The sequence below is a fragment of the Pteronotus mesoamericanus genome, unplaced genomic scaffold (genome assembly GCF_021234165.1).
Source record: "Pteronotus mesoamericanus isolate MK-2021 breed Mesoamerican mustached bat unplaced genomic scaffold, CSHL_Meso_final contig_311, whole genome shotgun sequence".
Lineage (NCBI taxonomy): Eukaryota > Metazoa > Chordata > Mammalia > Chiroptera > Mormoopidae > Pteronotus > Pteronotus mesoamericanus.
In genome coordinates, this window is record NW_026555132.1 from 1,472,317 (window position 1) to 1,493,319 (window position 21,003).

The following is a 21,003-nucleotide window of genomic DNA, read 5'->3' on the forward strand; positions in this document are numbered from 1 at the left end:
AGTTAAATAGTAGGCACCCAAATCCTGTGTGTACCCATCCTTTAATTATCATTGAGAAAAAGAGTCAGTTTTAAGTAAATTTGTTTATTTCTGTGGCTTTTTATTTCCTAGCAAAATCCTTTGAAAAATAGGAAGCTAGGCTTTACTGAACTAAAGAAAAAGGAATTTGTCTGTGCACCTGCTACTGTAATTAAAAATCTGTTGCTGGATTCAAACAGTGGTGTGAAGATGATTCCACATGGGAATAGTGGGAATGTGGAAGCCTCTTCATCTCTTCCCACGGGAATTTTTCTGTCATGCTCTTTCTGTTTTTTTTTTGACATTCATTTCCCCCGGGTTATGAAAGGAATATATAGTCAAAACCTTTTGCAAGGTTTATAGTCAAAAACATGCAAAAACCTTTTTCTATGTGTAGAAAAGATAACCCGACAAAGATCAAAGATAAAAATAATTTGAATCTCTACATCCAGAGATACTTTAACATTTTTGACATAACATTCTTTCAGAATTTTTCTGACAGTTATTTTAAACAAAAAATTATTCATACTGTGGTAATTTGTTTTTCCTCTTTAACTTTGACCTGTACCTCAGTCATTCGTATGTTAACAAGTACTTTTAATGCCTGCATTCTGTTCAGTTAAGTAGATATATCATAATTTGTCTACCAGTTTATAAGATTTGTTTGATAGTACTACATTTTGCCATGTATAATGCACACCCATGTTTTTAGCCCAAACTTGCAGGAAGAAAATACTTGCAGGAAGAAAATCTTTTAATTTTTTAATTCAATTTTTTAATTTACTTCTATTTAGATACTTGTTTTTTGTACTATAAAGGAATGTTAGCTTTTATTTTTGAACATATGGTACAAGAAATTCTATGTAACAAATAATTACAAAACACAAGAACAGATACAAGGTACAAGAAATTTTATGTACCAGTAACAAATTTATGATATTTACTCATCATAGAAGGCCAAGAACTCTTTATCACTGTCAGTATCAGCAGTATCGTCGTCTTCAACTTATACAAAGTCTTCTGAAGAGTCACTTTTCTCATCCCGGTAATTTTCATCATCTTCAGTTCCATCCATAGAATTGCTGATGCCGCATTTTTAAAATGGTTTCACCACCACTTCCTTCTTGACACAGTCCTATGATCTTAAGATCCAGTCACAAGCCCAGGTGATGAATGTTTTCCTGATCCTACCTGTAGATGATAAATCATTACCAGCTGCCTGCATCCACCACATCCACTCCTCCTTCACTGGGGCCTTAAAGGGCTTGTTTACTGACACATCGAGATGTTGCAGTTGGCTGGCTAGCCCACCAGGTATCACAGCAAGTTGGGCCTTCAAGTCTGCTGCGGTTGCTTTTTGCATGTTGTGTAACGTGGGCTTTGAAGTGATCAAAAAGAAGCAAAGCTGATTTTTTAAGTAATCCTCCAGGCCTTCGTGACCAGACTTTGTTAAACCAAATTTTCATGCCTTCTTCATTCATCCGTCCTTTTTCATGCATGTGGACAGTAACTCCACTTGGAATCTTTTCTTTTGGAAATGTTTTTCTTTTAAAGATGATCATAGAGGGCAGCTTTGTCCCATCTGCACAACAGGCTAGAACAACAGTGGAATGTGTTTTCTAATGACCACTCATTTTAACAGCCACGGTCTTTGCTCCTTTGACGCCCACAGTTCTGCTGGATGGCACATCAAATGTGAGTGGGACCTCATCCATATTGGTGATGTGCGACAGCTCAAAGCTCTAAGTCTTCTGACGATTGATAACATAAAAATGAAATTCCAAAACTTGATTCTTACCGGCTGCTGGAAGTTTTGGGGCAAGCTTTGTTCATGTCCTCACGCTCAAACCTCCTCTCTTCATATAGCTAAAGCCCCTGAGAAATCATCAGCGTTTTTCTCTCGTGCAGTCCTTTGACCTTCTTGTATCATCTTGGTTGAAACAGAGATCCCAGTTTGAAACTGCTCCAGAATCCAGGTCTTCACCTCCTGCTCCACCTCCGGGTGCTCTAGAGGTTTTCCCTTGCATTGCCTTCTGTCTGGGCACCTGAAGGAGCTTTCCTTCCTGCTGCCTCCCCAACCTGATGACACTCCCAGTGGGAGGAGTCCAGACTGTCTCTCAGCAGCTCTGCTGCTATGCTTTTTAGCATACTTAGTAACTTTCAGCTTAAAGCTTGCAGTGTACGAAAACTGTTCCAACATTTTCCAATAATTTCTCCCACCTAAAGTGTATGAAGAGAAATGTTGCGCTGTTCATTCTATGGTAATAAAGTCGGCATCACCTAACTTATCAAGTAATAACAAGCAGCATCGTATATCTTATTCTGTGGATAACAACATGTTGCTCTTTGTTTCATTTCTTTGAGTCATTGGCTGAAACTGCTTTCATTGCAAGTTCATCATAAGTTCACCAATCCCGATTATCATATTCCAGTGTATTATTTTGCATACAGATATCATTATTGCTTTCTAGAGTCACACTTTTAATGCATAAGCATAAATAAAAGAATTAAAAACATTTATATAGATTAGAATTAGTACTACCCATGTATAATGCACATCCTTGTTTTTCCCTCAAAAATTTGGGGGAAAAGTGCACATTTTACATGGCAAAATATGGTTATTATTTGAGATTTATGTTGAACCCAATTTTTTAAAATTCTGTGGTTAACCTTGCATATTTATACATGTCTCAGAAAACATCTTGGCAAACATTTTTCTTAATAAATTTTGAAATGTAGAATTGATTCAAAAGACATAGCCACACATTTGAAGATTTTCAATTCCCATACTAAGTTGATATCCAAAAAGGTGAGATACCAGTTTATAACACCTCGATAGTGTGTAAAAATGCCAAACTCTCCAGTTCCCTACCCATGCTATTCTTTGAGGTGAAAATTGGTATGTTATTTTTTAAATTTTAATTTCTTTTAATGAGATTAAACATTTTTTCATATATTTATTGGCTGTTTTGTAGGTTTAAGATTAGAAAATTATTATTAGTTCATTATAACTTTGGTAAAATAAGAATCATTTTGTATTTTAACTTCCTATCCTAATATATAATTATTGCTATTTGGGTATCTTTTTAGGTACTTTTGAATAACAACTTTTAAAAAGTAAAAGACAAGTATAAATTTTACCTGGAGATATATGTTATCTACCCAAAGTTATCAATAGAAACTCAATTCGCTGTAACTTAACCACTAATACCTACAATGTCTTCTATAGAGAGGAAGATTATACTTAATTCTCTAAAGAACAGAAAGTCTTGTTACTTTTTATTCTAAGGAAAATTGAAAAGAATGAAACTTCTCCAGCCATGTACATCCTTGTTCCTTGTCTTCCTTATACTGTTAACATCCCTTAAGTAGCAAAAGAATAAGAAGCAATACCTAGGAAGTAAAATGTAAAGATTGAATTAAATTTTCTCATTGAATCTAGAGGGGAAAAGTGCACTGTACATTATAGACTTAAAAATAAGCTATTTCCTACAAACTAATATATTGACAGGTATGATGTTTTTCTATAGTATTTGAAGTACATTTTAACTTTTTTAGGTATTGAACAGAGAGTTAAAACTTTTAATGTTGGTCGCGGACGAGGTTTGCCGAAGAAAATCAAACGCAAAGACCGTGGGGGAAGAGCCAGTAAAGGGCCTAATATGTTTTCAGGAATGGATGACTTTCAAGAGGTACTGAGAGTTTATACATAATGAGGAGAGTAGCTTCTCCATCTTTTAACCTATGTGGTAGCAAAGAAAGCATTGTGATTTTAATGCTACTTTCCTAGTAAATGACAAATTCCCAGTTCAGATCAAATAAGTATAAATAAATTCCAAAAAATAACTATTTCTTAATTAGTCACAATTCTAATAAAGAGATGTAAATTTAGGTGATTTCCACACAAAATTGTTACATTTGAAAGCACCTCAAAGTAAAAGTGGTATGTTTGAAAGCAAAAATGTACGTTCTCTGTTGGGCTTTCCTTTCCTAAGAGTCATCTTCCCCAGATACAAATGGCAATAAAATGGTAATAGCTCAATATGTAGCAGGGCCAAGAAGGGAGATGATGGTAAATTAACTTACTAGAGTTGAAGGCATTGGAAGAGAATAAAAGGAGATAGAAATATTTGGAAAAATGAATTGATTAACCATACATATGATAGATAACAAATAAGTATATGTTGAACTTGCACATGTACATTTCAGCTGTGTAGCAACTTTCTGTTTTCTGTATTCTGCCATAGTTCCAGTGAGGTGTGACTGAATTTACAGAGCAATGGTGGGTTATATAGCTACAACCTTGATTGAGAGAAGAGGGATAGCAATATATTGTACTTGTAAATGCTTGGTTTTCTGATCTCTGGGTTTAAAGATAATGGGTAAAGATTTCTTCCGTTGTACTCCTTAATATATTACTTAGGGAGATGTTAATAGGTGTGGCTTATAAATGAAGTTCAGACCCAGATAAATTTGTGAAACCCTGCATATGCCACACTTCTCTTAGGGATTCTAAAGTCAGTGTGAACATATTAAAGGCTCTGGGCAGGTTAGGCATAAGGAAGCCTATATTCCATGGAATAGCTTTGAGCAAGCCTAGGATTTCTGGGTGATTCTAAACTGTCTGTGCATCTGCCTACACCAGTAGACCTCCAGAATGTGTGGCTTTCTCTAGACCAAATTGGTATGACTACTTTCTAAGTAAGCTTTCTTTTACATGCATACCTACACCCTATACCTGGGTGGGGGGAGTTGGGGAACTTCCAGGAAAGCATGGCTTTAGGCAAGTTGCTATCTGTCTTTGAGTTTCAGTTTGCTTAATCAGTAAAATGAGAGTACATAAAGTATTAAATTAACTCTAAGGGTCCCATCAAACACTAACATTTTAGATGTTTACATATCTGGGCTGCAAGTAAAAAATTCTTTATCCTGTACTAGAAAGTGAGAATAAATTCTTCTGCATTCATCAGGTTTAGACTATTTTTTCTTATATTTATCAAGATTAAAATATGTCATCGACTGTCAGTTTATGGATTGTCATGACAGATTTTGTCCTGTGATCTTGGAAACAAGTGGGACAGTGTTCCTGATGAGGCCCTTCCATGGTCAAGTGGACACGCTGAGTGGTCAGCGTAGATCCACTTCCATCCTAGCCTTTTCAAGGAGTATAAGAGCCCCAGAGGCCATATAAATTCAGGGATGCCAGCATATCTACACTAGTTTTCTTGAAAACTCAAGGGTAGTCACAGAACAAGCCAACTTTTAATGGATTTTAAAGACCTTAATTGGTCATAGGATTCTTAAAATTTTTTTACTCTTTATAGTAGCTAATAAATTTTCTGTAGAAGCATGTTATTTCCTGGTAGATGCTTCCATTTACCCTTCCTTATATATTTTTTAAAAATCTTACATGCTCTTATCCCTTGTACCAATATAATACATCCTCTAGAGTAAATAAATTAAAATGACCCAGTAGGTAGTTTGGGTTTCTCTCTCTCCCTCCACCTTTCCTTTCTCTCCCTTTTTCTTGAGTTGTGTTTTCTTAAGATGTGTGTGAGATAGCGTGGAGTTCTATCCTGACTCTGCTAACATGCCATGTGACTTTTGGTAAGTCACTAACTTCTCTAATCTGCATTTTTAGTATTTGTTCAGGGAGAATGATGAACCAGATTACTTCTGTGATCCTTCCAGCAATTACTTAATAAGAGGACATTTGTGGTTCTTCTGTAGGCTCAAACTTAAAAGAGCAAATCTTCTAGGTACTTTATTTTGTCCTAAAATTTTATTTGTTATAATTACTTAGATTTTCTAGAATACCTTGATTATAGTTAGGTTCTCATAGCTATGGATACTGAGATACTTTCTACTCATTTAAGCAGAACTAAATTGAAAAATAAAACCAAAAACCCACAATCCTCTATTAAGACACAGTGGCATTTCATTAGAAAATAATGTAGACTGACAGAAAGGCTGAGTTATTAATAAAACATAGGTACTGCTTGGTGCATTTTTCAGGGGGGTTTGGTAATAATCACCAAATATTTTTACTTTTTAATTTCAGAGTTATATTCCTCAAGTTGACTCACTAACTTTGCATAATGAACTCTCTTTGTCTATTTTATTACAGCCATGATTCTTTGTATAGACAGCATATGTGAGCTGGTCATTTATATCTACTTGGTCTAAGTTAGCCTAGAAATAGAAAATGTCTTAAAGTCAAATTTATGTAGATTTAAGACATTTTAAATGATCCTATTATAGTATAAGCAATTTTATTATGCTTTCCTGGGGCAATTTAGGTATACTTATATTTTTAAAAAGAATATCTAAGATTATCTGTTTTCTTGGTATTCTTATGCCTTTTAAATTTTTAAAAATTATTTATTGATTTTTTTTTGGAGGGAGGGAGGAAGAGAGAGAGCGAGCGAGAAACATTGATTTGATGTTCACTTATTTATGCATTCATTTGGTTGATTCTTGTATGTACCCTGACCAGGGATCAAACTCAAAACCTTGGCGTTTTGGGACAGCACCCTAACCAACTGTCCTGCCAGGACCTTCTTGTCTTTTAAAAGAATTCTTTTTCTTTCTCTCTTTTTTGTGTGTCAGGAAAAGGGGGTGGCAATTTCCTCTAGTGGAGAATGCCCTGAGCCCTTCTCTGAAATGGCATTTATTTATTTATTTATTTATTTATTTATTTTAACTATTTCCTTTTTCTTTTTTATTTTTTAATTTATAAATCATGCTTATTCTATTATAGTTGTCTCAGTTTTTACCCCTTTACCCCCCTCACCTATCCCACCCCCACCCCCCACTCCCACAGTCAATTCCCACTCTGTTGTCCATGTCCATGGGTCATTCGTACATGTTCTTTGTCTAGTCCATTCCCCTTCTTTCCACCATTATCCTCTTTCCCCATCCCCTCTGGTTACTTTCATTCTGCTCCATGTTTCCGTGCCTGTGGTTTATTTTGTTCATTAGTTTATTTTGTTGAATAGAGTCCACTTATAGGTGAGATCATATGGTATTTGTCTTTCATCAACTGGCTTATTTCACTTAGCTTAATATTCTCCAGTTCCATACATGTTTTTGCAAAAGGTAGGAGTTCCATATCTCTCTCTCTCTCTTTTAAAAGAATTCGTATAGCAAAATGTGTATTGCAGCTGTGAGCACTGAGGATAAGATTTAAGTCTAGCCATATGTTACCAGAAGTGTTTGCTGTGAGGCAATTTCTTATTTTCAATTGGTCATGCAGTATTGTTCTCAGTCTTCTAGTAAATTGAGGGAAAGGAGAAAACTGGAATCAGATCAAAAGAACAAATAGTCACTGCACACCCAAAGCGCACCACCACGTGCATGCTGGGAGCATGAAGAACAGTGCTGTTTCATGGCATCATGAATGGCAGTCCTTTGCATGGCCAAACACCAACCCCTGTCCTAAGTCTTCTTACACTCAGCAGAAGTCAAGTTAGGGGCTGAGGAGAGCCAAGGAAAACAAGTAGGGCTGTAAGATTTTACAACATACACTTTTCCCCTTAATTTTTAAAATTTATAAATTAAAGGGAATACATACTGAGTTTTTTTCCATAAAACAATACAAACTAACCACACATGCAAAAAAAAATCTCTAATTTTTTAAAGATTCATCTGGAGACACATACTGTTAATTGTGGGGACATACTCTTAGTTTTTTATCTTTATTATTATAAAATTGGGATAAGTTTTGGAAGTGTAGAATGTTCCTAGGTTTTTTGTTTGGTGTTTTTTCCCCACTATGGAAGTAGTTCTGCAGTAGTTATTTTATGAATAAATCTTTGCTTCCCTCCCTGATAATTCCTTTAGAATAATCCTAAATGTCAAACAATATAGATACTTTAAGTCTTTTATAGCATACCTGTTGACACTATATGAGAATGCATGTTTTATTGTTGATTTGCCAAAACTGAGTATTATTGTTAATTTTCATGATTATCATAATTTTATTTTTTAAAATGTAGTTATGTATCCTTATTAAAATAGAAATAAGGTTCTTTGCAACCACTAGTAGCAATAAGCAGCTTGAAAAGTATTGAAGAAGCATATCTCTTCAATGTCTTATCTTGACCACTTTCAATAGTTAGTCTGTACTGCTTTCCAGATCCATTTGACTATATATTTTAATAACAATTTCATATTTTATATGTTGCATTAAAATACATTTTTTTCTTGCAGTATAATAAACCAGGGAAAAAATGGAAGGTAATGACTCAGGAATTTATTAATCAGCACACAGTGGAACACAAAGGAAAACAAATATGTAAATACTTTCTGGAAGGAAGATGTATTAAGGTAAATTTATAGGGATATGATAAATCATTTTACTTCCAAAATACTCTTTAAAATTTAAGGCTTTGGGCAGTTTTTTCATTTCTCATTTAATTTTAATAAAACTAGTTCTTCAAGATGTATCTTGATGAAAATACTATATACATCAGAACTTATTTAATTATATTTTGGGACAATAATTGTTGAAATTACATTTTTTACATAAACATAATGCTATGTGGCAAGTACTGTTCAAAGTGGTTTAGTCATATTAAATATTTTAATCTTTACAACAACCCTAGGAAATAGTTACTATTATTGACCCATTGTAAACATGGCCACACCAGAGGCCCCAACAGAGGCTTAGCTAGATGTGGCGAGTGGGCAGAGGCCCCTGAGGCCGTGGCACTGTGTAGCCACACCCAGCATCTTGGGCAAAAACTCAGAAGAATTGTTTGAATTATTATTAGCTCATTATTTAAAGACTGAAGATATAACCATAGTTCAGTTATGAAATGCTATGGAGAATATTTAATTCAATTGTCTTTGTTCCTCCTTTTTGTGAACAGGGAGATCAATGTAAATTTGATCATGATGCAGAGTTGGAGAAGAAGAAAGAGATCTGCAAATTTTACTTACAAGGATATTGTACTAAAGGGGAGAACTGCATTTACATGCATAATATCCTTTACTGAAAATAATGTTAACCAAAATACTGAGGTTTGAAAGCATAATTGAAGGGTTTAGAAATCATATGTACAACCTAGAAAGCTTAGTTTGGTTTTAAATTTAAAACAACACATTACATAAACTAAGTCTAGTCAGCCATTTTACTTCAATAAAGCAGACTAAGTTTTATTCTTAGGGAAATGAAATAACTTCCCTGTGGGAAAAAAATCTGTGAAATAAAGGTACTGTGTATTTAATGTACTCAGCTTATAAGCATTTCAATAGCATGTGCTTCCTGAAGGAGTAGTTGGCAAAATATTTATTTTATGACTTAAGTATTTTTACTTAGGTTCATAAGTAATAAATTATCATTGTTTAATATTATAAAATCAAAGTCTCATCAAATCTATGGTGGGGGGAAGGCAGAGACAAATGTATTTGAAAAAATAAAAAATACCTTACCCCCAATTATCACTGTATATTCTTCCCTACTTCTTCCTTTGGAAATTTAAACATCTAAATTGTACTCCTGCCCCCACCCAAGTTGGTATAACACTATATGTTTATAGTAATCCTTTAAAGATTTTATTTATTTATTTTTAGAGAGGGGAAGGGAGGGGGAAAGAGAGGGAAACATCAGTGTGTGGTTGTCTCTTGAACACCCCCTAATGGGGACCTGGCCTGCAACCCAGGCATGCGCCCTGACTGGGAATGGAACTGGCAACCCTTTGGTTCACAGGCCGGCACTCAATCCACTGAGCCACACCAGCCAGGACTATAGTAGTCTTTTAAAAATATACATAGTATATCTGTCCATGGTGTCTCCCCCATCCCCAAAATATCTGACTGGTTTTTCACTGCCATTAATGACTAATGGAGCCTTTCTCCCTCAATCTGAAACTCATCTTTATCATGATGAAATGTTTTATATACATGTTTTTGTTCTAGAGTTTCTGTTTGGCTCCATTGTTGGTTTGTTCTCATGTCTCTGCTGCTTTGCTGTGATTATTTCTGCCTGACCAGCACATTTGATATTTGGTAGCTTCTCACGTTTACTTTTCCAGATAAAATTTTAAAATGTCTAGTTCAAAAAGTAATGTAAAAAAGGAAAGTAAAAAAAATCCCTATGATCATAGATCTACATGTAAAAACTATACAGATACTAGAGGTGTATGTGGATAGATTCCTTTATTATCCAAACAGAAGTATGACTTAAAATCCTGAAGCAGTAAGGGAAAAGATTGAAAATTTGCATAAAAAATTTAAAATTTGCGTAACAAAAATATTACATAAGAAAAGTAGAAAGTAAAAAATACAGTGGGAAAAGTTGTTTGCAACTTATATCACTTACAAAGAGGTAACAGCGCGATATGAGTTTCTAAAATTGACAAGAAAAATGGGGAAGAGATGCAGATAATTCACAAAAAGAAATGCAAATAACCCGAAACAGGAAAAGATGCTCAATCTTGTCGATAGTATGAGAAATTCAATTTAATGTATGCCCATGATAACTTTTGCAGCCATCAGATTTGCAAAAATCTCCCCAAATGTAACAGCACATTTTGTTAGCAAGGTTGTAAAAAAATAGACACACTCAGACCTTGTTGTTGGGAATGTGAAATGGAGCACCCTTGTAGAGGAGAGCTGGGCCGTGTTGGCAGGATTACACACGAGTTTACCCTCTTGACATAAGTCATACCATTTTGCAAGTTCTGGTAAATTAATGGATTTGGGCAGTGATTGCTGATGGCTGTTAAAATCATTAAGTGAAAAGTTGATCGAGAAACTTTGTAATTGATGAAGTGGGCTGACAACACCTGCACCAGCTAATCAGTCTTAGCACTAAAAAGAAACAACTGGACATCAAATGCATCTTGATATGATGCAATAGGGAGTATTTAACACCTATGACAAATTTTAAAATTAACAAATGATACAAAAATAAAAGGGATGGTAATTTCTAGGGATCAATAAAGGGACTTGAGATATATGTTGACTAGATGCAATTTGTGAATCAGGTTTGGATCCTGATCTGAACACAGCAATTATAAAAAGACCTTTTTTTGGAAACAGTTTGAAAAATGTATATATTGACAGGGTATTAGTAGGTAAAGGGATAAAATAGATGCATTAATGTCTCATATTGATGATAAGGTTGTGATTGTTAAGAAAAATATTCCTTACCTGCTTGAAATAAACAGAGATATTCACAGATTAAATGTATTTGGAATATACTTTTGAATACTCCAGTGTTTTTTGATGGAGAACTGTGAGGACAGTATGGGGTGGCATAGATCTCACAAAATTGACAGATGATGAAATTGTTGAACTGACAAGGCCAGCATGACGGAGCTGATTGTACTGTTCTCTCTACTTTGGTATATGTTTGATAATTTTAAAGCTAACTTTAAAAAAGAACTCTTAAGTAACGTCACTCTTCAGGAGTAATTATGCTAATAGTATGGCATAAAGTCTTTCAAATTTTTTTCTGTGCTAAAGTTTATAAGTAGAGATACACATTTATACCTAATTTTTATAAAAATGTGATTAAGCTGTGATTGTGAAGATTGTATTTTTATTTAGCATTTACATCTTTACTTTATATGGATTCTATTTTAATATATGATGTTCAGTAAGGACCTAATTTTTTTCCAAATGGTTAACTCATTGTCTCATCTTCAGTGATTTAAAATGACATCTTCACCCGAATTTCCCCATGTGCACAGTTCAGCTTCTACACTACTATTATACATGGTGCTATTTGACTGTTCCCTTTATAAATGTTTAATATTTAGTAGGGCAAACAATCGTCCTTTCTTGATCAAAGTGTTACAATAAATTTGCCTTACTCAAAAAGAAATAACATTTTTTACATTTTTTCCAGATTTGACATATTTCTTCAGAAACCAGACACCTTATTAAACTCTTTCTGAAAGCTTTCAGTCTATCCTTATGTTTTTTTCTCACAGTCATGCCATCTGTAAATAATTTATACCTCCTATTTTAAATGTGTTGGCTACATGTCTAGAATAATGTTAAATAGTAATGATCATGGAAGACATAGTATACATTTTAATAATAATGTCCTTCTGCTTTAACTTGAGGCTATAGTTTTAAGATAGATTTTTAAAAAAATCAAATTATGAATATTCTTATTTTACTAAGAGTTTTTTAAATCAAAAGAGAATTTTGAATTTTATCAGTCCCTATTCACACTTGCTAAGATGATTGTGTAATTTTTCTCTTTTGACCATATCAGTGTAATGATTACAGTAATAAACTTCCTAAAACCATCTTGAAATTCTCTTTGAACATACATCATCTGAAAATGGTGTATTTTTCACCATGCTTCGAGGTTTAATGTCTTCTTTAGAAGTTTGTCTCCAAAACCTTGAGCGAGACTAACTTTTAAGTCAGACTAGCCTGTAGCTCACATTGTTGGGTTGGCCTGAACATGACATATCAAGCCCCTTATTCTTCATGGATATAAAGTTTTGCTACAAAATTTGTTTGTTTTGCATAATATTTTATTGTGGAAAGTAATAGGGTGTGCATAGTCATTATAAATATTTTTCTTTAAAAAGTGTTTCCTAGTTTTAGTAAAGAGAAATTTAAATTGTTTAAATGTTTAGCTGCATGAGTAAAATATTTAATCTTAAAATAGAATAAATTACCTGATATGATTATAGAAAATCCAGTACAATATATAATCAAAGTCCTGTTGATACAGCAAAGTTATGCTTTTGGTTTAAAAATATTTGTGTTTGGTCTGTTCCTTAATATTTTTATTTACATGAATTTCCATGCAAGTTCTATCATAGTGGAGCAAAATGTTACCAAGGAGACAAGTGTAAATTTTCACATGATGAATTGACTAAAGAAACGAAGAAACTTTTGGACAAAGTGTGTAATATTTTTGTACCTTTATTATTTGTTAGGTCCCTCTTCAGATTCATTTGACTTGCATCACGTTTTATAAAACTGCTGAGAAGTCAAAAGACTTGTTATTTCATGTTTTGTTAATACACTGTGTTAGGAAAGCAGCAATTTTGGGCTAGAAATTAAGAATCTTTTATTCTTATCCTTGTTCTGCTATTAAAAAGTTAATTTGAGAAATATCCTTTACCACTTTGAACCTCATTCTCTTTATCAAAAGTTGGTTACCTATCTATGACCCATTGCAGCTTAATATATTTTTCTATTAAAAGAACTACTTTACTGAAATCTTCACAGTTTTTAATGTAAAAGAAAGCTTATTTTAATGTGGTTATCTTTGCCAATCATTTTAAGGTGTTGAACACTGAAGAGGAACCCACAAATGAGGATGAAAGAGAGTTAGAAGAACTTAGGAAGCATGGCATAACCCCTCTTCCCAAACCACCTCCAGGAGTGGGGCTTCTGCCAACCCCATCAGAGCACTTTCCCTTTTCTGATCCTGAGGATGATTTTCAGACTGATCTCTCTGATGATTTCAAGAAAATTCCATCTCTTTTTGAAATAGTTGTGAAACCTACTGTGGATTTAGCACATAAGATTGGGAAGAAGTAAGTTAAAAATTTCAAAAATGGCAGCATTTTTCCCCTAAACACTTTTGTTTTTTTTTAAAGAAATTGCCTCATTCATTCATTCATTCGCAGAATGGGGTTTACTAGAGAGCAGTAAGTACCATACAGAATTTCTGGCAAAACCGCAGTCCAATTTGTAGTATATGCAGTCCAAAATAAAAGGAGCCAGGAGAAAAACTCAACTATACCACGGAATAGTCTAGCAGAAAATCTACTGCTGAGATTACACAGCAGAGCAGCCAGAACACTGGGACTTGATGCTTGAACCTTATAACAGCTCCCCAGAAGAACCAGATGTCTCCAACATCATGTCCTTGACCCCTAGAAATTCTTAGTAAGAAACTAACTTCTATCCCTATTGATCATGAGAGTAAGCTCAGGTAGAAGTAGCAGCTGTGTGGCATGTACCTCGATTGCTGCTTTCCATGTCCCCTGTGTCCCTGCCCTCTGCTGCCTCCCATTGACTTATCTACAGAATCCTTGACCCAGCTTCAAGCCTCTCCACACAGCAATGAGGACTAGAAGAGAATCAGTCAAAACTTTTCCCTCTGGGTGGCAGGATAAGGGGTGATTCATTTATCTTCGTACTTTCTGTATTTTTCAAAATACCAATAATGAGTAAGTTTTAGAACAGCTGATAATAAGCAGCAATTAAGAAAATTGAAGGCAAGATGCACATGTTGGCACTTCCAGTTATAGATAATTTGGAATAAATGGCATCTTAGAAACAGAGTATTCTATTCTGATACAGAAAAACACATAACCAATACCTATTTAGAAATGTGACATTCTTGTTTGCCTCTTCTCTTTGAACTAAGAAATATTATTCTTTCTGTCAACAGGCCACCAGCATTTTATAGCAGTGCCTCACCTCCAGGACCACAATTTCAGGAAAGCAGCCCACATCCTCAGCATATTTATAGTTCTGGGTCAAGTCCAGGTCCTGGACCTAATATGTCTCAGGGACACAATAGTCCTGTGATGCACCCAGGCTCCCCTGGACATCATCCATGTGCAGGACCTCCTTGTCTACCAATGCCACCAAGCCCACCTTTGCCACCTGGTCCACATGGAGTTGTAGGTTCCCATAGCCAAGCTGGAGTACTTGTTCAACCAGATGCACCTTTGTCAGTACCAGGTATGAGTGGTGCTTACCATTGCCCAGGCTTTCCAGAACACATGATGAAAGTACCCAGAGAGAATCACTGTTCTCCAGGCTCAACACACATGCATGGTTCTGGTGAAATGCAGTACAACACCAGTTATGAGTCCCTACAAAACCCAGCTGAGTACTATGATAATTACTATTCACATCATGCCGTACCTAATTTTCAACCACCTAATAACTCTAGCGGTAAGTTTACCTTTCAGAATAATTCATTCTAATGGAGTCCTATTTTTCATTAAAATTATGATAAGAAAGTATGTTTTAAATAAAACGAAGTAAAGTGTGATAAAACTGAGACCTTAAAATATGTTTTAAATTTAAATATTTGTAACTATAGAATTTCAAATAACTTTTAAAAATATTTATAATTGCATATACTAATTTGCTAATCAAATGTGATTATTATTAGAGCTTCAATGTCTTATAATTCACAGTGGTACTCCCTAATGGAGTTTCATGATGAATTAATGTTGTCTTTTTCCATGTTATGTGTGTAGATGGGGTGTGGCATGGTGAGTTTGCTCCGCATCAGCCTCCCATTGTTCAAGACTCACCTAATCATGGGAATGGGTGTGATGGCAGCAGCACCATGACTGGCCATGATCCGCTGCCTGCACCAGGTCTCTTCCCTGCGGTGCAGAGAGCTCTTTTTGTCAGACTTACTCAGAAATACCAAGAAGATGAAGAACCAAGCAACACCCAAACTCAAAGGGCATCCAGCAAGGAAGAAGGTATGTCAGATGTAATGACAGCATCCCACCTGTTTTGGTCATTCAGTTCCTGAACTGCTCTTGAATAGGTTAATGTTTAAAAAATGAGTACCTCTGAACTATCTATCCTGTTTTCAGTTTACCTTGTAGCTCCTCTCTTTTGGAGATTATTTGTGGTTTCCAGTGCTGTCAATGTATTAGCAGTTCATTTCAGAGTATTTGACTTGAACTAGTGATTAGTTCTGAAATTAGAGTGCAAGGACTAAGTGAGCAGACTTGCTATTAAGCCTTTTTGTTTTGGAAGAAAAGAAATAGAAAAGCAACAGGATACCTTCCAGTTCAGGAATTTTGACTTCTAGACCAAGTTCAAAATGATTCAGTTATTAGAGAAATTTTTATGGGCATAGTCTATATACTTCAGATTCTGCTATAATATTAAGGAATATTATTTTTAATGTAAAAGATTATATGCAGGCACTAAATTTACCCTAGTATTTTTGATACTGGTAAGTGTACAACAATTAAGTCATTTAATTAAGGAGAGAAAAGTTTAAAGCATCCAGTTATAAATTACAAAATTGATATGTTTAGCCATTTTTAAACAAAATTTGTGAAGAACTATGTAAAACTATATATATAAAACACGAAGTAATTAACAAGCTATTACATTAACATTATGTTTTCAAATAAGGTAGCATTAACTCTTTATTTATTTAACATCACAAGGAAATGAGGGATTCCTAGTAACTTCATTTCCTGTACAATTTATGTTTATTCCTTTAAACGCTAAAACTTAATTTTAAGAAACAGCCATTTAATGGTAGGCTTTCTATAGAGTCTTAAAGAGCTTTATGCTTTCATAAACAAGAAAATCAGCCCTGGCCGAGTTGCTCAGTTGGTTGGAGTATCATCCCGTACACCAAAAGGCTGAGAGTTGGAGTGTTTTCAGGAAGCAACTCATCAACGTTTCTGCCTCACATCAATGTTTCTGTTGTTCTCTCAAATCAATAAACATATCCTCATACGAGGATTTTTTTAATTAAAAAAAAGAAAACCAAAACTTTCCTAATGAAAAAAAATTTTATACTATAACTTTATACAATTGGTGATGTTTTATGAGGGTTGTTTTCTCTGTACACAGAAAAAGTCTTGATGAGCTAGAGCTTTTTTGTGTTTGTGTTTATTTTACCAATTTTATTTAATGCCTTTATAAATCTTATCTATCCTTTGATAGAAAGCTGTTAACCATCATTTTCTATCTAATATCTGTTTTTTATTGACTTCTGCTATTCCAGTTTCCCTCTGTTCTATATTCATTCTCATCCCAAAAAAGATTTGACTGCTTATAAAATATATTGATATGAAAGTGAGAATCAAAGAGCATCTTATCTTTTTGAGTCAGGTAACAAATTCTATGAGGAGTGAAGTTACTCTTCAGAAATATTTAAAGTAACTGACAAGCCCAGCTCTAGACCTGGAGGTCAAAGACAAGGAAAGAGACGAGATGTCTAGAAGTCATTTTCCCAGACTCTGAGATACCAGTCAAACCTTTTGCTATTGTGACATAGTGTATTCTATATTAAACCACATTCCCACCCTAAAAATCTCTCATTTTGTGAGCACTGCTCTGTTAAAACTAAGTATGTGACACTAGTTTGGTGTAGTAGAAACACATTAGCAAGCAGTACAAGGAGGTAAAATTAGAATATCAACAATGGTGCGCGTATGTTTGTCCAGCTCAGTCACCCTGTGTCTGTTAAGGAGAGTAGGAGACTCACGTTATCATACCTTCTACTCAACTAGAAAGCAGGCCTCCAAATAGTTCAGCTTCTTAACACTGTGTCTAACACACGAGGGATAAACAGACATTAGGAGTAAGGCCCAAAGTGTTGTCATAAAGGTCAAGTATATAAAGTTCAGTGTGTTAGTTTTGTTTGTTATTTTTAATTTAATGTTTGAATAGCTAATATAGTCACTTCTAAAAATTTTATTACATCTTGAAATGTAGTAAAATATAAATGAACAGTTTCCACCTCACCCCTCATTTGCTCAGTTCCAATTGCTTCCTTAACTGTCATTATCAGCATTTTGTTTTCTTTCCAAATATACTTCTTACATCTTTCCCTTGCTGTCTCGATAAATCCAGAGCTTAAAGGGTTGCTTGAATTAAAGAGATCCAAAACTTTTTAGTATTCCTTTCACAGAGTATTTTCCCTTCTCCCCGAGCCCTGTTATACCACACACATACTACATTCTGTTTGGCCATTTGGGATGAGGCCCCAGCTTTCTCTGGCTGGAATGACATTGCCCATGTTCTAACATCACAACTCTGTCTTTATAGAATATAATAATGGAATTGATCATTGTCACACCACATCCTGTCTTGTTCCAGTGTTGAAACCCTATACTCACTTCAGAAATAGCATGTGCCTTTTTATGTTACTTAAGGCCAAATCTGAATGCTTCATTCTTTATAGTAAGTCTTTGTCTCTATTTAGATGATACTGTTAACTGGTATTCCAGTAGTGAAGAGGAAGAAGGGAGCAGTGTCAAGGCAATACTGAAAACATTACAGAAACAAACAGAAACTTTAAGGAATCAGCAACAATCTTCCTTGGAACCTGGCACTCCTACTGATCCAAGACTTGCTAAAGAAAAGAGTAAAGAAAACCAGGTTGCTGACCCTCGACTCAGGACCACCCCAAGGCAAGACGTTAGAAAATCTTCTGATTCTACCGCACAGGGTCTCAGACTTGTGTGGGATCCCAGGAAACTAAGAGGGAATGGAAGTGGGCACGTAGGCTCCTCTGCTGGAGCAGTGAAGTGTGATTTACATCATGCACATGCTGGTGTTAATGTCAAACAAAAGAGAGGAGATGATGAGGAAGAGGACACAGAAAGAGAACTGAGAGAAAAAGCTTCCTTAATACCTCTGGACTCTCCCCCTGGTGCAGTGCTCCAGGATCCAAGGTCGCAGCTGAGGCAGTTCAGTCACATTAAAATGGATATTACGCTCACCAAGCCCAGCTTTGCAAAACACATTGTGTGGGCTCCAGAAGACTTACTTCCAGTCCCTTTACCAAAACCTGACCCCGTATCTTCAATTAGTTTACCTCTGCCCCCCCTTATAGCTGACCAGAGGCTCAGTAGATTATGGAATGCAAAAAGCGATCTCCATCAAAGCACAGTGCCCATCGATTCAAAATTAGCAGCCAAAGCCAAAATTAACACAACAAACAGAGAAGGCTACCTGGAACAATTTGGGGACTTGCACAGTTCAGCAAGTAAACTAGGAGACCCCAGGCTGCAAAAAAAATGTGATCCTAGACTTCACAGACTGCACAATGCAGCGTCTCAGCAAGCAGTTACGAAGGAGCCACATACATCAAAGGGTGCCCCTCACTTAGCCAAGTCAAGCCCTGGGGTGTCACAGGCCTCAGTGGCAGTAACCAGCAACTCGGGGCTTGGGGCTTTGCCTCCATATGCCCCCAAACTCTCATCTTCAGCCAGCGTTCCACTGGGGACTCCAAGTTCAGTTCTCAGTGGTATTAGTTTGTATGACCCTAGGGAGCATGGTTCATCATCCACACCAGAGCTAGCAACAGAAAATGCAGAAAACCAGAAAAAAGGTGGTGGTTTAAAAAGTAGTGACAAAAACGAGCCTTCTCCTGGAGAAGAAATCCTGCCACAGAAAACCACTCCAGATGTGGAAGTCACTGTTGGTGGGCCAGCTGACCCACAGGTGAATGTTCTCAGGAGCTCCTGTGCAGTTCAGGTGCCCGCAGTGCACAGTCTTCCCATTCAGGCATTAACAGGCTTAATTAGACCCCAGTACAGCGATCCAAGGCAGTCAAGGCAGATGGGACAGCTGAGCCCCACCCCAGATGATGAACCCAGTGGAGAAACAGATGACAAATCTCTGAAAGAGGTTTTTAAAACTTTTGATCCAACTGCTTCACCATTTTGCTAGCTATTGTGTAATTAAGCAGTTCTTTTCAGTCGTGACCATTGCAGTCCTCTGCTGTTTTGTAACTGGTTTACCTCTATAGTTTATTTATTTTTAAATTATAAACACTTTTCAGCTGCTAGTATCAGAACCACATGAATTTATATCCTCTAAAGGCTGTGGTATTTTATATAATATTTTTATAAATTTAAGAGACTGTAGCAATTGACATAGAAACTTATTTATCATGTTAGTGTCAGTAAAAATACTTTTATTGTAAATAAACCATCATGAACTCAACACTCTGCCTGAATATATGCCAGTTGTCTTTCATAATCAATGTTTGGATAAATGATTACCACTTTTATATGGTTGTTTGTTTCAAGCAAGCAATATGATGTACATTACTTTTGGGAAACAGTATTTTGATTAGGATCCTCTGTATTTGTTAACACATAACTGATTAATATGTAATGCTACCTGCTAACAAAAATGTAAAATGAAGTAAAGAAAACATTTTTTTAATTACAATTAGCAGAGCAGTTCATGTTTAAGGGCATCACATTTATTAGTGTGGGCAATATTATTTGTGTAAATGAAACGTTTGAATGTCATATCTTTTAAAAGTATTTTTATTGTATCATAGAAGTTAGAGATATATAAATAGATTGTTTTGCTAAAGTGAAAAATTCCCAAGTTCTCTGATATAACTTTTTAAATTTAATTTTTCATATAAGTAGTTATAAGTTACTATTGTCACATTGTGATGTTTATGTGTTTTAATGTTTTTTGTCTTTAGCAGCATAATTTGTATTACTTTTTCAAATGATATAACCACAATAATTGTATTCATCATGACTTTGGCAATTTTTATAAAATTTTAAAAGCTCAAGTGAAAGTCTGTAATCATTGCATATTTTCTCTTAAATAGCAAGAAAACACAGAGATGTTGTAGTCAACTGTGTGGCTACCAATAAAGAATTTTTCAGATCTCATGTGACTGGCATTTTATAACAGAGGAAATAAATACTCCATGTCCTGATAGTTTAGAAACCAACTAAATTGATTAGAAATTGCATTTTTATAAAATATAATTTCTATACATTCTTGTGTATTTATTCCAATTTTATTGATATTCATTTCTTGAGCTGGAGGATTGTGACAGTATTTGCTGATAACAGTTCCAGTAAGTAACTTGAAAAGGAGTATTTCGTTGGAAAAGATAACGAAAATACAGAAAATCAGTCCTTGGGTGAAAACAGCTACTCCTGAGAGGTGATGTTAAAAGTATACAGCAAACTATTTCTGTGGGAACCTAATATTCAGATAGCATATGGTTTATGTTAATGCCTACCTATGTTCCCTTCCTAACTCTTGACCTTTATTACTCTGATTCTGTGCTTCCATGGAGTTAAATGAACAGGACCCTACCAATCTAAGAAGCTCACTCTGTTCAAGGGAATGTGAATTCCTGCAATTACATTTTGGTTGTGTTGTTGCCTAAAATGGCTCTGGATAACATTTTTGGGTTAAATATGCATTTTAAAGCCACCATAGAAAGTATTTTCTGATTTACTGTCCAAACAAACTTTATTGTTAATTGAGAAGTCATTGAAATGGATA

General features: G+C 35.1%; 1 protein-coding gene across 1 annotated transcript in view; it reads left to right on the plus strand.

Annotated features, from left to right (window-relative positions):
* Positions 1 to 20,338, plus strand: part of ZC3H6 (zinc finger CCCH-type containing 6) — a 58,676-nt gene extending 38,338 nt beyond the window's left edge. The window contains exons 5-12 of the mRNA XM_054575563.1: positions 3,577 to 3,710; positions 8,230 to 8,346; positions 8,892 to 9,003; positions 12,785 to 12,894; positions 13,282 to 13,535; positions 14,399 to 14,910; positions 15,222 to 15,455; positions 17,933 to 20,338. Coding sequence (XP_054431538.1) covers positions 3,577 to 3,710; positions 8,230 to 8,346; positions 8,892 to 9,003; positions 12,785 to 12,894; positions 13,282 to 13,535; positions 14,399 to 14,910; positions 15,222 to 15,455; positions 17,933 to 19,404 — 2,945 coding nt within the window. The 3' untranslated portion in view covers positions 19,405 to 20,338. The remainder of the gene's footprint in view (positions 1 to 3,576; positions 3,711 to 8,229; positions 8,347 to 8,891; positions 9,004 to 12,784; positions 12,895 to 13,281; positions 13,536 to 14,398; positions 14,911 to 15,221; positions 15,456 to 17,932) is intronic.
* Positions 20,339 to 21,003: the final 665 nt, after the last annotated feature.